The sequence below is a fragment of the Mytilus californianus genome, unplaced genomic scaffold (assembly GCF_021869535.1).
Source record: "Mytilus californianus isolate M0D057914Y unplaced genomic scaffold, xbMytCali1.0.p SCAF_1, whole genome shotgun sequence".
Lineage (NCBI taxonomy): Eukaryota > Metazoa > Mollusca > Bivalvia > Mytilida > Mytilidae > Mytilus > Mytilus californianus.
The window spans coordinates 42,250,649-42,267,432 of NW_026262581.1; the positions used below are offsets into that span (position 1 = coordinate 42,250,649).

General features: G+C 31.5%; 1 protein-coding gene across 2 annotated transcripts in view; it reads right to left on the reverse strand.

The window, feature by feature from the left end:
- The window catches only part of LOC127701987 (prestin-like), a 64,588-nt gene that overhangs the window by 40,412 nt on the left and 7,392 nt on the right, over window positions 1-16,784 (reverse strand). The window contains exon 1 of one of the 2 annotated variants that reach the window (XM_052205960.1): window positions 13,919-14,339. The exons of the other annotated variant lie outside the window; for it this stretch is intronic. Coding sequence (XP_052061920.1) covers window positions 13,919-13,997 — 79 coding nt within the window. The 5' untranslated portion in view covers window positions 13,998-14,339. Of the gene's footprint in view, window positions 1-13,918; window positions 14,340-16,784 lie in introns of those variants that run through there. 2 annotated transcript variants of the gene reach the window in all.

Here is a 16,784-nt window from a genome sequence, read left to right on the forward strand (position 1 = left end):
CTCAAAATCTTAACTTTGACCACTGAACCATGAAAATGAGGTCAAGGTCAAATGACACCTGCCAGCTAGACATGTACACCTTACAATCATTCCATACACCAAATATAGTTGACCTATTGCTTAAAGTGTAAGAAAAACAGACCAAAACACAAAAACGTAACATAAGCAATGAACCATGAAAATGAGGTCAAGGTCAAATAAAATTTCCCAGACTGACATGTACATCATTAAATATTTCCATACACCAAATATAGTTGACCTACTGCATACAGTATTAGGAAAACAGACCAAAACACAAAAACTTAACATTTAACAATGAACCTTGAAAATGAGGTCAAGGTCAAATAAAACATGCCAGACTGACATGTACATCGTAAAATATTTCCATACACTAAATATAGTTGACATACTGCATACAGTATTAGAAAAACAAACCAAAACACAAAAACTTAACATTGAGCAATGAACCGTGAAAATGATGTCAAGGTCAAATAAAACTTGCCAGACTGACATGAACATCATACAATATTTCCATACACCAAATACAGTTGACCTATTGCATACAGTATTAGAAAAACAGACCAAAACACAAAAACTAAACTATGACCACTGAACCATGAAAATGAGGTCAAGGTCAGATGACACCTGCCAGTTAGACATGTACCCCTTACTATCATTACATACACCAAATATAGTAGACCTATTGCTTATAGTATCTCAGATATGGACTTGACCACGAAAACTTAACCTTGTTCACTGATCCATGAAATGAGGTTGAGGTCAAGTGAAAACTATCTGACGAGCATGAGGACCTTGCAAGGTACGCACATACCAAATATAGTTATCCTATTACTTATAATAAGAGAGAATTTAACATTCCAAAAAATCTGAACTTTTTTTTCAAGTAGTCGCTGAACCATGAAAATGAGGTCAAGGACATTGGACATGTGACTGACGGAAACTTCGTAACATGAGGCATCTATATACAAAGTATGAAGCATCCAGGTCTTCCATCTTCTAAAATATAAAGCTTTTAAGAAGTTAGCTAACGCCGCCACCGCCGCCGCCGGATCACTATCCCTATGTCGAGCTTTCTGCGACAAAAGTCGCAGGCTCGACAAAAACCATGCACATTCAATTTTCGAAACCGATTCCTTACCTTGAAGAAGAGGTGTCAAGACTGTATAGTTGTTCATTTTATTATGTGTGTGTTTTTATTTTTGTGTTTGTCTTTGTGGCTATCAGCTGATATGTTTTAAAAACTTCACTTGACAGGAAACAAAAAATTAATTAACAAACAAATTAAAAAATAGACACAGCCTCTATTAATCCTGATTTATCCTGATAAATCCTGTTTTCACAGCTTCTAATGACAACCTAGCTATAAAACAAGCAAACTTTATTTGTAATCATATCTCATATGTCTTCTTTTTTCTTATTCAAAATGAAACTAATACAATTACTTGTGATATTATTTTTTCATCCATTACAAGTCCTTTACATTTAGGCCAAATAATGCTAATTTTTACATTCTTAAACTTATTCAATAAAATTATTTGCAGGACTTCTATATTTTGGATTTTTTTGTTGTTGATTGTGTTGAAAATGTAAAATAGAAATGGCAATTGAATTATGAATATTCCATGGAACTAGGAATGAACATAATAAAATTAATCTCATGTTGAAAACCCTACTTACAAACAAAATCACAGTAATTCCATATGTAAGTAGCTATTAATCTTGTATGTATGATTCTTGATTCTTACAATACTCACATTTTAAATGACTATATAATGAAAATTTCCAAATGCAACATTTTTTCAAAATCTTAGTTCTTATCCCTCCACATTCCCTTGTATATTTTTTTTTTTGTTAACTGACAGAAACGGAAAACACTTTTTTTTCTTTTTTAGAGAAAATTTTCTTACCTTGCAAGATCAACTTTTACTGCAAGTACATTAAATTTAAGTTAAAGATTGAGGTTTAAAATAATGTGTTTTTGTAAGGATTTATAAGGCCTGATTTTTTTCCATGTCAAAATTTAGCACATTACATCAGAACATACTTATTTCCTGTACATACTGATGTCATTAGGTGGACCTTAAGCAATCTAACATGTATTTTTAAGTTTGAAACATAAAATTTAGAGCTAATTTCAAGTAAGATCTAAGTCTAGATGTTATAAATATATATAGTCCCTTATCTGAGCTGTTACCTACTATAATAGAAATCAATTTGGTTAATACTTTTTAATAGGATTAATAACCATTTTAAATATTGTCAATGTATTATTTAAATCATTATTAATTGTTTACCATTCGGATATTGAAATTAAAATTTTAATTCAAGAGTAAATATCAAGAAAAAAGATATTTCCCAGTGGCATATTCAGGGGGAGGAAGGTGTATAGAGAGCATGCGCTCCACATTTGAATGAAAATATATCATTCTTTAGCATAAAATTGCCCAAAAATTTGTTCCCCTCGTTCCACTAGGCAGTACATATTCCATTTTCAGAAATTACGCCCCCCCCCCCCCTTTCAAAAATCCTCGATGTGCCCCTATTTCCCATAAAATAACTACAATTTCCAATTTTTCTGTAAACAGGGATTTTTTTTTTTGTATTATTATATTTCATTGATTTTTAAGTAACAAGAGCACTGTTATCCTTACAAGCTTTGCAAAACCCCAAGCATGTTATGCATATAATTCAAATAAAACAAAGATTCAAATTGCATAACTTACAATTGTTATAATATTCTTAATCCCAGGATTATTTAATTTTAAAAACTAGCATATGAAAAACTGTCACTCCAGAAATGAAATACATGGAAAAGTCATTCAAGTAGATTATGATGGCATACATTGGCAAGAAACTCCTTTGATATCATTTAAGCATTAACTTATATACTATTATAAATAATTGATGATGAACATGATGAATGTTCAGCAAGAAATATTTAAACAATAATTCAGGTCAAGATTGTGTTGATACCATTATGTATGAACAAAGTTTTGTGCTAGATTTACTCGCTGTGCTTATTTTTCAACATGCAAGATCACAAGGTAATGGTCAGTCCACAGATGACCATCTCACCCTTAATTGAAATATATAGGGATCACTGATTAGGTTTGCCATTCCTCTAAATTGCCACATGCTTAGGAGGAACAGCAGTAAACTAAAAAATCTTTGTGTAAGTGATAAAAACCTTAAGCCTATAAAATTTGAAGCAAGCAAGCAACCACAGAAGTGTTTCTGAAGTGACAAATTTGTTCAAATAAATACTGCACCAAACCATAGGATTTTAAACATTATTGCAGCATAACTCATGCATACATGTATTAACCAATTTTCTTACAAGTGGTCAGTTCTGTTTAAATTCTATCAATATTGTGAGGTATTGAAATCAATATTGATCAGGTACAACAACTTAAGCTACCTTCATTCACCTCAGGTTCCACCTAAACAATTTGAGTATTCAAATCACACATTTTTTTTAAACTTGCAGGGCATAATCAAATATTATTAATAAAAGACAATACATAAAATGGACAACATTAAGTTGCCCGAACTAGAAGAATTGAAAGATAGCTGTTCAAATGTGTCAACTTGTCACAGATTTTGTTTCTTAACTGCTTGCCTATGAAAAATATCCTTCCAACCTTACGAAGTAAATATGTTAACATATTAGAAGTGTACTTAAAAGTCACTGAATCCTGGAAACATTAATATGCTTTATTTGCATAAAACACATGTAATGTAGATTAACAAATTGAGGTACAAGGCCTTGTCATGTAAACTTTCAGAAAATAAAGTAAAATGAAATCGTGCTTGTTAGCAAGGCCAAACAAAGAATTTCAAGGACTTCAAATCACTATAAAACCTTCAAAAATTCTTTAACAGATTTGGAATTCAGGATGTACTAGTAGATTTATATATATATGTATATATAAAATAATCTTCTGGCACTTATTTGCACTTATTTATGGTTATTAATATTACCTACAATGACTTATCAGTACAAATAGTTTAAAATGTTTTTTACACTTCTATTCCAATAATCTGCAATCTCTTTAAATCTACATTGACCATCATGCGGATCAAGGATTTTGAAAAAGGGGGCCCACAGGCCCTCAAACTAGACAAAATTTGTAATGGAAGCGGTAAAAAGTCTGGATTAAACTGTATTACTTTTACTGAACTGCCATGACTGTTAATTATCTTTTCTATCAGGATTGAAATCCTAGTCTAAGAAACTATATATATAATTATCAGCTGAACTTTTGAATTTTCAGTAACTGTGAGTACTTTCTTGTCTTATGCCCTTTGCCCTCTTTCTGAAAGTGGTCTTTGTAATGACCCAATATTAAATAACTTTGATCAAAATACTATCTTTTAAACAAATATGATCAAATATTGAATGTTTTATCTAGGTCTTCAAAGTTATTAAGTACACCTGTAGTTTATACTATATTATCTTACCTGAAATTTAAAGATGCTACAAAGTTTACCTGTCCTCTACAACCCCCTTTTAGAATGAATATAGATAGTAAGTCACAACAATAGGTTAGGCACACAGAAACATAAACATTTCGTAAAAGATATGTCAAAAAATTTTGATAAATGAATTATTCTCATCAGTACACATTTCTTTGACTTGTTCAAACCACAAAACGTTTTTAGAGAAAATTGATTATTGCGGAAGTAGTGTACGAATTTGAAAAACTGAACAAAAAATTACTCAAGTTTAAAATTGATTTTTATAAATAATCAACATTTCAAACAATCAATATTTTTGAAAAGGAACGAATGTGCGATAGTTTAAAAGAAGGTGTAAATTGTTTTCAAATGTATCAAAGAGTAGAAAAATCATTAGACAAATAGCTTTGTTAAATAACAAAACTAGTCAATAAGGTTGGTCAGTGTGACACTTGATCACAAATACTTCAAAAAGAGGTGACAATAAGTCTGGTAGTTAACATTTCATAAAATGGCAGAAGCACCATAGGCGCAAGCCCATGCAGTAACAATTTTTCAAAAATTTGTAAAACAAGAAACATTTATTTAGTTATGTAAACTGTAAAGTCTGATGGCAATTTATGGGATATCAAGAAAAATCAAACTTTCATGTATAACCTGGTAAAGAAATTTTAGCCAAATGCAAGTTAAAAATATATATAGCTGCTGTGATCATGATCTTTGATCTTTTACCTCATATTCAATTGCAGTCTACCTCTTTGATAGAAGTATTTTTCATACAATAGATATAAGATGTTGTATGAGTGCCAATGAGACAACTCTCCATCCAAGTCACAATTTGTAAAAGTAAACCATTATAGGTCAAAGTACAGCCTTCAACACGAAGCCTGGGCTCACATTGAACAGCAAGCTATAAAGGGCCCCAAAAATGACTAGTGTAAAACCATTCAAACAGGAAAACCAACGGTCTAATCTATATAAAAAACAAGAAACGAGAAACAGTTTATGATCCACATCACCAAACGACAACCACAAAACATCAGGTTCCTGACTTAGGACAGGTGCAAACAAATGCAGCGGGTTTAAATGTTTTAATAGGCGCCAACCTTCACCCTTCCTGAAACAATAGTGTAACATGGGGTCATCACAACATAGAAAGACACACTATAAAATATCAATTGAAATGGCTTATCTCAATCAAAAGACATTAACAAAGACAGGTGATCATACACTGAACGAATAAATTTGATCTATGACACAATGTAAATACAAAATGAATAAAACAAGGGGGTTAGATGTAAAACAATAGGTCAGTCTATAATCTTAATGAGAAAGTATTCAAAACAGACCAAAAATCTAAATGACCCAGTGGCACCAAGTTGTGAAAAAACAGTAAAAGGATTACCCTCCTAATGTGATTTATTTCTATCTAAACCTAAATAACATATGATCTAGAATAACTGTTCACCAAAAATTAAATGTCACAAAAATTCCACGGTTTTCATAATTTCATACTTTCGGTTTATTTGCAATTCATCACAAGAAGCAATACTAAATTTCCTTTCCTTTTTCATACCAGAAATAAGTTTTAAAATTAATACTGGAAACTGAGAATATAATAATGTAAAGATTGATGAAGCAATGATTAAAGATCAGTCTGAATTTGTCGAACGAAAAATCCAGATTCATTTACTGGACAGAATGGTGAGTCTTTCTAATAGATGTTTGGTTGATTCAATCATCAATGACAGAGTTATGATTCCTTTTCACACACTGTGGTCTCCAGGTAACATGCTGAGGAAGGTCCTTGGTTAAATCCAAGCTGGGTCAAACCAAGACTAAAAAAAGTTGGTATTTCTTGCTTCTTTGCTAATCATGCAGGATTTAGAAATAAGAGCAAGGCTGTGAGTCAGAATGATATGTCCAGGTTAGGATGACATGTACTTCCTACAGACTGTTATCTTTTGGACTAGCATGTTATAAATCAGAATCATGGTGTGGGTCTAGTACAATGCAGGGTTTATATGATCTTATATGTTCATTTCAAATTAACATGTTCTCGTCCTGAATATGCATTGTTTGCCACTGAACAAACAGCCACTCATCATCCTTATCATCTTTTTTTAGATTAGGTATTAAATTGTCCTTTTTGCACATAAGGCCTAAAGAAATAAGTCTAATAAATGGGGAATGTGTCCATGGGACACAGATAATGCCCCTGCTTGCATATCATATAAAGTTATAAAGGGACATAACTGAAGAACATTAAAAGTGACTCTACCCAAATTTGTACTTGATCTGAGTTTTGTGGAAATAAGTATTGTGTATAAGTTTCATAACATTTGGTTGAGGCAAACATAAGTTAGAGAACGGAAATGAAAAATTCAGCAATTTTTCCCTTTGTAAAGGGGCATAACTCTAGAACAGTAAAAGTGACACCACCAAAATTCTAACTTGATCTGTATTTTGTAGTAATAAGCATTGTTTATAAGTTTCATAACATTTGGTTGAGGCAAACTAAAGTAAGAGAACGGAAACCAACTTTGGGACGTACAGATGGACGGACAGACAAGGGTAAAACTTAATGCCCCCTCCGCTACGGCGGGGGCATAACAAAAGCATTCATTTGATATCTGTATCCTTCTGTATCTTTTACATGATAACTTTTACAATAGTATGTAAGAGTATTAACTCAATACTATAGTTTTCATACTGTTAAATATATAATTAGTTCAGCTCTATGTATACTTGCTATATTGGTATGCAAGTCACTATATATGATCCTGCAATTAAGTGTCTTTTATTATACGTTTACGACCAAACAGGTCTTGCTGGTTAATAATTGTCATTATAGAAAATTCTAATCCATACCTGTATATAAAAAATAATGACCAAAGAAATTGCCTTTCCCCTTTAATAGAGAAACTTGACATTTTTTTTCAGACAGCAACATTTGATTATGGTATTTAAAAATCAACAACAAGAGACTAACCAGATTTTCCTGCATGAAAATGATATTTGCAAATCTGGATCCCCAAACAGGATCAAGTAAAAAAAAATAAATGAATTTTTGTAGGGTTCAGAAATGGAAATACCAAAATCAATCTTGACCTCCTATATATCATGTGTGACATAATATTGGAATATTGGAATATGAACTTGACCTTCATTTAGTCACAGGAAACAATTATATCTTAATTTGAAAAGATTTCATCAAATAGTTTTCAAGTTATTGAACGGACACTGTTTGGCAGCTGCCAGCCCGCCCAGCCGCCTGTCCGCCATACACTACGAAAGTAATAACAGATATTTTCCTTTGGAAATCTGGTTAAAAATATGTTCTAGGTACTGGTACATATATTGACCAGGATTACGAGTAGCAAACAGATCTAGTAGAAACTTCATTATATTGACACCAAGTTAACTTATCAAAAGTAATCCCCTTTATTTAGTAAAACCAATATACTGAATGTACCAGAGAATTCTACAAAATGTCAATAACTTAAAAATGTTTTGACAGTGCACTTTTATGGAAGTACTATTATTTATAAAATTAATTCTAAATTTAGACAAAATTGTGTCACTCTCAAAGTCATTTGCGGTCTTGTTCTCTATGATACATATGGTAACTTAACATTTAATTGATAATGTCCCCAAGGGTATTAACAACACTGCAATTTGTCAAAGTTGTAAGTATGCATTTGTTTAAGCAATAAAGGTTAATGAAAGAAGAAAAATCATATTTCAACATGAAAAATAATGAAAGCCTACATGCTCTAAAAAGGTTGCCATTTATTTTCTTGTAATTGATGTAAAAGAATTAGATACAAAATTTACAAAAAGGTTAAATCCAACCAGATTTTATGTTCATTCAAAAATCTTGTTTGATCTGAGACATTTTGGTAATAAGCAAAGGTAGCAACCAAAAATTTCAACACTGCAAAAACTGAAAATGATTAAATTTGTCTCAAACCTGAACAGTATCAAGACTTTGGAAAAATAATTTGTCAAATCAATTCAAATCAAATTTCAATAAAAACAGTAGGAGCCTAATCTATCTTGTCCAATTAGATTTTTTTATTGATTGTTGGTATTTAACACCACTTTCAACACTACCCCAAGTAGCAAAAAAAAAGACTTTTAATCAGAACCAAAGTAATAACATATACCGGTAGTTAATATCTTCTAAAGAACATTTTTGCATGGTTTATATTCCTTTCCTTTTGTCTGCTCTTACAATTGAAATCAAAATGTAATTTCCCTTGGCATTTCAATGTACACTTCGACCTCTGTGGGCAGCCTTTTTCCGAACTTTTGAAAGTAAAACTTGGTGGTTTCAGAGAACATTTCAAAGAAATATGCAAATATTGGAAAAAAAAATCATCATTTAAGCACAGTAACTTCTACTGGCAGTGAATAAACACTTTACTTCATTTTTGACTTTCTTGTAGATCTTGTCTAGCTGAAAATTTTATACTCTTAACAGTTTTCTCTAAATCTGTGATATAGTTTATTTTTCACGAAAATGGGTCAAAGACTCAAATAATCTCAATGAAGTTTCAAGGATCTGGATTTATAAACTGTTGACACAGAGATATGTGTTGCCTATTCAGAATAAATTGCTTCGCCGAGCGCAGCTGGATACGACCTCAGAGGTCCAACCCTGAACAGATGGGGCAAAAATGGACACAACATTCGCACTTGATACAGGTCTGAATTTGGATTGTAATTAAATATTTGACACATAATAGGTTTCTGACACAGAATAACTGTAGTCAAAGAACTTAGAATTGGTTATATGATTTGAATTTATATTCAATTTTTTGCTTTTTTTGCAATACACTATGCTGTTGCGAATTGACCCCCCACCCCCCCCCAAAAAAATTTTCTTTTTAATTTCTGAAATCTGAAATGAGAAAAAATTGTCCCCCCTCACAATTTCTTTTTTACCCCCTCCCCCCCCCCCCCACCCCATTTTTTTCCACCTCCCTCCCCCCTTTTCCAAAAAAAATTCTTTCCCTCAAGATATGGTCATAATCTCAATTCAAATTTCCAATGGAGTTTGCAACCATAATTACCCATTTAAATACATCATAAAAGTCTTTAAAATAGAAAATGACATACATAATCATGGCTAAAATTAATATATTAAATATTCCTTAATTAGTAACAGCTAATCACCTCAAGACAATACAACATTTCTTTATACGTAATTTGAAAACAGTGTAAGGGAGGTAATTCAAACTTAACATTGTACTTTTTTTTAATTGTCCATTAACCAGGAAACCCTTGTTTTTCCCCCTTTTTTGCCCCTAATTCCTAAACAGTTTGAGCCATAACCCCCCAAAGCCAATCCTAACCATCCCTTTGTGGTATGGAAACTTGTGGTATAATTTCAGAGAGATCCATACACCGTTCCACAAGTTATTGTCTGGAAACTAGAAAAATGCTTATTTGAGCCCCTTTTTGGCCCCTAATTCCTAAACTGTTAGGACTATAACCCCCAAAATCAATCCCAACCTTCCTTTTGTGATTATAAACCTTGTGTTTAAATTTCATAGATTTCTATTTACATTTACTAAAGTTATTGTCCGGAAACCAAATGTTTTCGGACGACGCTGACGATGACGAAGATAACGACGAAGACGTGATACTAATATACGACTGCAAAATTTTTTGCGGTCGTATAAAAAGAACAATCTGATGAACAACAACATTGCTAATTAATTCAAAGTTGCTGGACCATGAACTAGTGGTCAGGACCTCGAAATGGTCAACAAACTGAGATGTAGAGACAGTAATGTAACCGAATAGAAAATATTGTGGTCTATTGAAATTAGTTCGTATCAAACTAACTTAAGCAGAAAAATTGCTATATAATTGAAAGTCACTGGACCATGACCTACAAGGGCAGGGAGTTGAAATAGTTGTCAAACTGATATGAACTGATAGTAATGCAACTTTATAGAAAATATCATTGATCTGTCACAAGTAGTTCCTATCAAACTAACTTAAGCAGAAGACTTAATTAAGAGTTCATTTATATGTTTTGGAATTTAGTGTGACATACATTTTCATTGAACTTGTACACATTTTTGTTTAGGGGCCAGTTAAAGCCCGCCGCTAGGTGCGGGATTTTCTCGCTGTGTTGAAGACCCATTGGTGGCCTTCGGCTGTTTTCTGCTCTTTGGTCGGGTTGTTGTCTCTTTTACACATTCCCGCTTTCCATTCTCAATTTTATTAACATTGAAAATTGCTTTTATTAATTGAAAGTCCCTGGACAATGACCTAGGGGGCAGGGCCTCAAAATAGTCATCAAACTGATATGTACTGATAGTAATGCAATTTCATACAAAATATCATTGATCTATCACAAGTTAAGTTCTTATCAAACTAACTTAAGCAGAAAACTTAACAATTGTTTAAGCTGACGATGACAACATCGTCGCCCGAGAAGCAATTATAACCTTTTTATTCAAAGAGGGTAAAAAACAGTTAGCACAATGCTAATCTCCCCTGATGCCCTCTGAATAAATCAAAATATATTAATATAATATATACATATACATAACTTAATTAACTATGCAAACACATGGTGAAAAACATACAGATTCAGTGTTGCGTTTCATGAACATTTTACCTTAATGATGTTCAAGACAATATATATATATATATATACAGATTTTTAGAATATAGATAAATTTCTGTGATAATTATCATTTCATTAATCTGACATATTGTTCATGAATATTATAATAAGCTTTTTTGTTGAAAAAAAACAAGAAATTATCGTCGCAAGCGAGACAAAATCTGTAGAAGGAGTTGATTAAAAACAAAATTATAACCATCTTTGAATATTTTGTTGAAAAATGACCTAAGTTCCTAAGTCTAAAACAATGTGAAAAAAATTCCTCAAATAATTTCATAATTGCAGGTGCCCTTCAATATGTGTGAAGTTTCAGGGGTCTCGTTAAAAAAATGTAAGAGTTAATTGTACAACTATAGTACCAGCTTTTCTGGGCCGTCTGGCCTGACATATCCCGATATCCAAATTAGAAGCTGCAACTAAGCCAACTAGAACCAGTAAAAAAAACAATTCGAGGGTAATTCCTCCTATAAAGAATTATTTGTCAACTTGTCTAGTTGTTTGTAGATCTTCTCTTGCTTATCATTTTTGCTGTCAACAATTTCTTTCTACATTGTATCTATTATACTTTTCATGACTGCAATGCATATAACCAAAAACATAAAAAAATGGGTAATAATTGCCATTAAAAGGCTGTGTAAACTTATTGATCCTTTAAATGAACTTGTTCTAAAAGGTTAAAAATTTAACAATGTAATAAGATCTTTGAATATTGTTTTTTTATTACATTGATCATTTTTGTTATAAATAAATTAAAACATACTAAATATTATTGTTATACAGCTATGAACATTTTGCAGTCCTGTCATACTGTCGATATTTAGCACAAAATCAATTTTTCTCTGACTGTGTATGGTGTCTTTTCAATAAATCCATTGGATGTCAGAACTGATTCATATTTTAGTCTCAGATTTTTGCATGATTTCTTTTATTACGGTAGTTGTTATAACAAGGAATTATTTGAATCTGGAATAGTTTTGAATTCTGGAAAATTGATAAGAAATGTATGATGAAGACTTACCCAATTGAGCTGTGTTCGCCATGCATCCATGGCTAAGGGGGTTTGTAAATTCGTACTGAAATATCAATGAAAGTAACCTGAACTTTAGCCATGCATGCAAGGCTAACCCTCCATAGTTTGGTTGGTTTTTATCATAGATTTCTTACCAGTTTTCCAGAATTCAAAGTTATTCCAGATTCAAATAATTCCTTGTTTCTATTAGCTTTGAACTAGCTTTCAGGAACTGCTAGTACTCTCAAATTGATACTTTGTGTCAAGTCTATTTGTTAGTTGTGTTCAAGGTTTTTTTTGTGTGTGCTTTGTGTCTATCTGATTGCAGTCAAGCCTTTTTCAACTGATTTTTATAGTTTGTTCTTATGTTGTGCTGTAACACCACTGTCCCAGGTTAGGGGAGGGCCCACAAACATGTTTAGCCCCAGTCCATCACATTCTGTATGTACCTGTCCAAAGTCAGGAGCCTGCAATATATTGATTGTCGTTTGCTGCCGTAGGTCATATTTGTTTTTCCTTTGGCTGTTAATTTTCTTGTTTGAATTGTTTTACATTTGTCATGTGGGGCCTTTTATAGCTTATTATGCGTAATGGGTTTTGCTGACCTATAGTTGCTAAAATTTATGTCATTTGGTCTTTGATGGGAAGTTGTCTCATTGACAATTTTCATATACCACATCTTATTTTTTTAATAATGCCTAAAAGAATTCGATTGAAGATTAATCAATTAGTAGGAATGTTAAATCATGAATGTAAAATCTATCGAATGTGAGATCAAACTTGATATGATTCCTTGGTTCTTTTTTTAGCACTCCGAGTGGCCATGTTGCATATATATTCTTACTAGCCTAAAATAGAACTGAAGTGAGACAGATATTATTCTTACATAACAATGAGTTTATGAGATAAAAACCTAAATGCCATACTTGTTACCAAAGTCACTCAATGCAATATAATATAAAATGTAGTTTATAGCAATCAAATTGTTGCAAAAATTGTAGCATGTGTAGTGCAATGTACTTCATTTGGGGTGCAAACATGATGAAACTCAAAATAGAAATGTGGATTGTAATCTTTAATTTATAGCTTTTTACATCGCTTAAGTTTCACATTTATCTTTTAAAACCAATCATGCTGTGCTATGCAAAGTTCAGTAAACAAATGGCAGTATTTGAAATCCAATAAGTAAAATTTTGGTAACAAGTCTATCACAATCTCCAATAGTATATCTCCTTTTTGTCAAGCCTGTGACATTTATGTCGCGAAAGCAAGACATAGCGATCCTAAGTTCTGTGTTCGTTGTCAGTGGCGTCCACATTTAGGTTCAGTTTGTCACAGGTTAAAAGTTTTTTAGACATCATTAACTTTGTCAAACCGTCATAGAATTTTATGAAACTTTTTTATGATTAAGAGATAATGTCTGAAGCAAACTTTTGAAAATATATTTTCATTTTCAGTATTTTTCTGATCAATGGACTTAGTTTTTTTACAGTTAACATTTACAGACAGTCTGGGATTAAATGTTTTTGACATGATAAGTTTGTTAACCTTCATGGATTGTTATGAAACTTGGACAGAAGCTAATCTTCCAGACCAAGAAATAGCATCTAAAGAGAAAGTTTGATTTTTTTTTTAAATTCTATATTTTTTACTTATAAACATGATAAATGGACTCACATAGGTGAGACACAGGGTTCCGCAGAATTTTTCACTAATTTTCTTGAAAATTAAAACATATGAAACCCTTTCTTACATTATTGTTCAGCTTTAAGACAACTTACCACCAAATATATTGTACCATTTTGTACCAAAATACATATGATGTTGTCTCCTCCTGTTCATATTTCTTTTTAACCCCATTCAATATCCTATCCAAGATCATTTACATCAAAACACATTTACTTTCTGCCACATCAATATATCATTTATAACTCCGTCACAATCACAATCAGAGATCAACCTGTTATTTTTTTTTATTTACTCCAAGCTGTTTCACCCTAATACTACATAATATCACCAGAAAATTGCATGCACTTGTCGAATTGTTGAGGCTAAATCCAATAGTACCATGTACATGGTATCAAACAGCTGGAAAATACTGCCGAAAATCAATATCTGTTTACAAGCTATTTTTATAAACAGTCAAGATGATGCTGATGCTAAGCTGATAATTGGGTTTTTTAATTTCTACAGGGATGCATATTTCAAAATATAAAGGTTAGAATATATTTTACTAAAAAGTTAACATGTGCTTTCAGTTAGTGATGGTTCTAAAAATAACAACACAGATTTAAAAACTTCCGCAATTTTCTATTTCCTTTTGTTAAAATATGTATTGTAGTTTAAAGAAATAATTTATAAGAGGTGTTCTTCAATAATCTGTTATTTTAGCTTTCTAAATTTAACTACATGTAATTGTAGTTTAGAAAAATAACAGAGAAACAGAGAAGACAGCCAGTGGCCAAAATCTCTAATAAATAGTTTATTTACTACAATATACATGATATAATGTAAAGAAAATAAACATAAAATAGAAGGAAATGTAGTATATTGATAGAAAAACAAAGGATATGGCGTATCCATCCATCACACAAAATCAGTACATGCACAGCAAAAAACACACAAAAAGCAAAGGAACAGAGTTTTTATTGAGTTGATATTTAAATTATTTTGTGTCACATTGTATGATTGATTTAATTGACCTTGAAACTGTTTGAAATCTTAAATGAATAATTCATTTTTATTGACAATGTTTTGTTTTACTATTAATTTTCAATAAGAAGATAGCAATAAAATATACAGAAGTAAAGTTAAAGTAACCTGTTCAGAAGACATCACATAGTCTGAGAAATTTAGATGAATGAAACCAAAATACCGAAAGGAGAAAGTTCGGTACGGGCCATATTTAACCCTGAATATTAAGTCCATAGTTTATTTTGAAGATAAAAAATGTTTCAAGTTGATAATAAACACATAGTGAAATAGAACTATTTTTGTGCAGCTTAACTTATAAACCCTTAACAGTTACAACCCAAATAGGCCAAAAGTAGAGATTTTGATGAATTTTGACAATCGTCATATTGTCATATTTCATTAACAAAAGATTTCTCTTTTTCATCTTCATTGATAAAGTTCAAACCTAAATTCAAAGAAAAATGAATTGCATGTATATATAAGAAACACAGATCGTAAACAAGCATTGGAGAATTGTGGGGTAGAAAATCCTAAGTATTTCCATAAATTCAAAGTTTTGTAGTTTATAATTATGACCATATCAATGATAAAATTCATCAGACACCTCTTATAATAAAAGTTTAATCAAATTTTCAAATACATTAAAATATTATCTACAGCAAAAATCTTTTTACAATTGATGAAATATCAGCTATTAAATCTAGAACCTTATCACATTTGTATTATTTGTTTAAAAAAAAAATCACAACCAAGAATTGAACATTAGTAACAGATGGTTTAGCATAAACACATGTTATTTGATGATGAAAAGGCATGTGGAGGTTATTTATTTTTGATGAATAAATAAAACTCTTCAAATTCCCTTTCCACCCATTATTTTTTATATATCATACTGGTTAAACCCTCCATTTATCACTCATTTCCAAATATGTTCAAAGAATTCCAATAACTCTTCTCTAAAATTTCAGATCCAAATCTATTGGAATATATGTATGCTAACAATTGTACATGTAATTACCATAAGTGTCAATGATGTAGATCCAATTTTAGGCCAAAACATATATATATATATGCAAGTTTATTGTTTTCTGTTTGGTAATAATTTAATAATAAGATCTGTTTTGTTACATCTTGTGATCCGTTTATTTGGCAATCGCCAATGGCAGTCAGCAGGGTTTAAGAACATCAGTTGTTCGACCTGCTAGTCAAATGCGTTTTGTTAAAATATACTTTTTCACTCATTTGGTCTTTTGGAAAATGTTGTTTGTGCTGTATTTAGACTCCTCTACCAAGAAATTTGTTTTGAATGCACACGTATAAAAATTGCGGTTTTTATCCAACGCAATCATAGGTTTGAACGTTGTTTTCAATTTAGATTTGTTTATACATATATATATATATATATATGTGTTTCCTGTCTCCCTACCAACCCTAATTTGTTATCCTTCCCCCTGGTACCCTAATACAATTTTATGGACATTTTTGGTTATGCACCATTAAAGCACAGACATTTTTGGTTATGCACCATTAAAGCACAGACATGTTTGGTTATGCACCATTAAAGCACAGACATGTTTGGTTATGCACCATTAAAGCACAGACATTTTTGGTTAAGCACCATTAAAGCACAGACACTTTTGGTTAAGCACCATTAAAGCACAGACATTTTTGGTTAAGCACCATTAAAGCACAGACATTTTTGGTTATGCACCATTGAAGCACAGACATTTTTGTGTAAAGCACTGTAAAATTGCAGAATGCAGAACATATCCCTATAGAAGATGTGAGAAAAAAAATATGCAAAAGGCAGCTAAACTGAGGTATATATATTTTTTTCTTTTGCCTTATCAAAGTTGTCAGCCTCTATCATTAATATGAACAAAAGAAAACAGTAACCCAAACTCCAGAATAACCAAAAGAGAACACTTTTGAAGTCAACATACACAATGTACT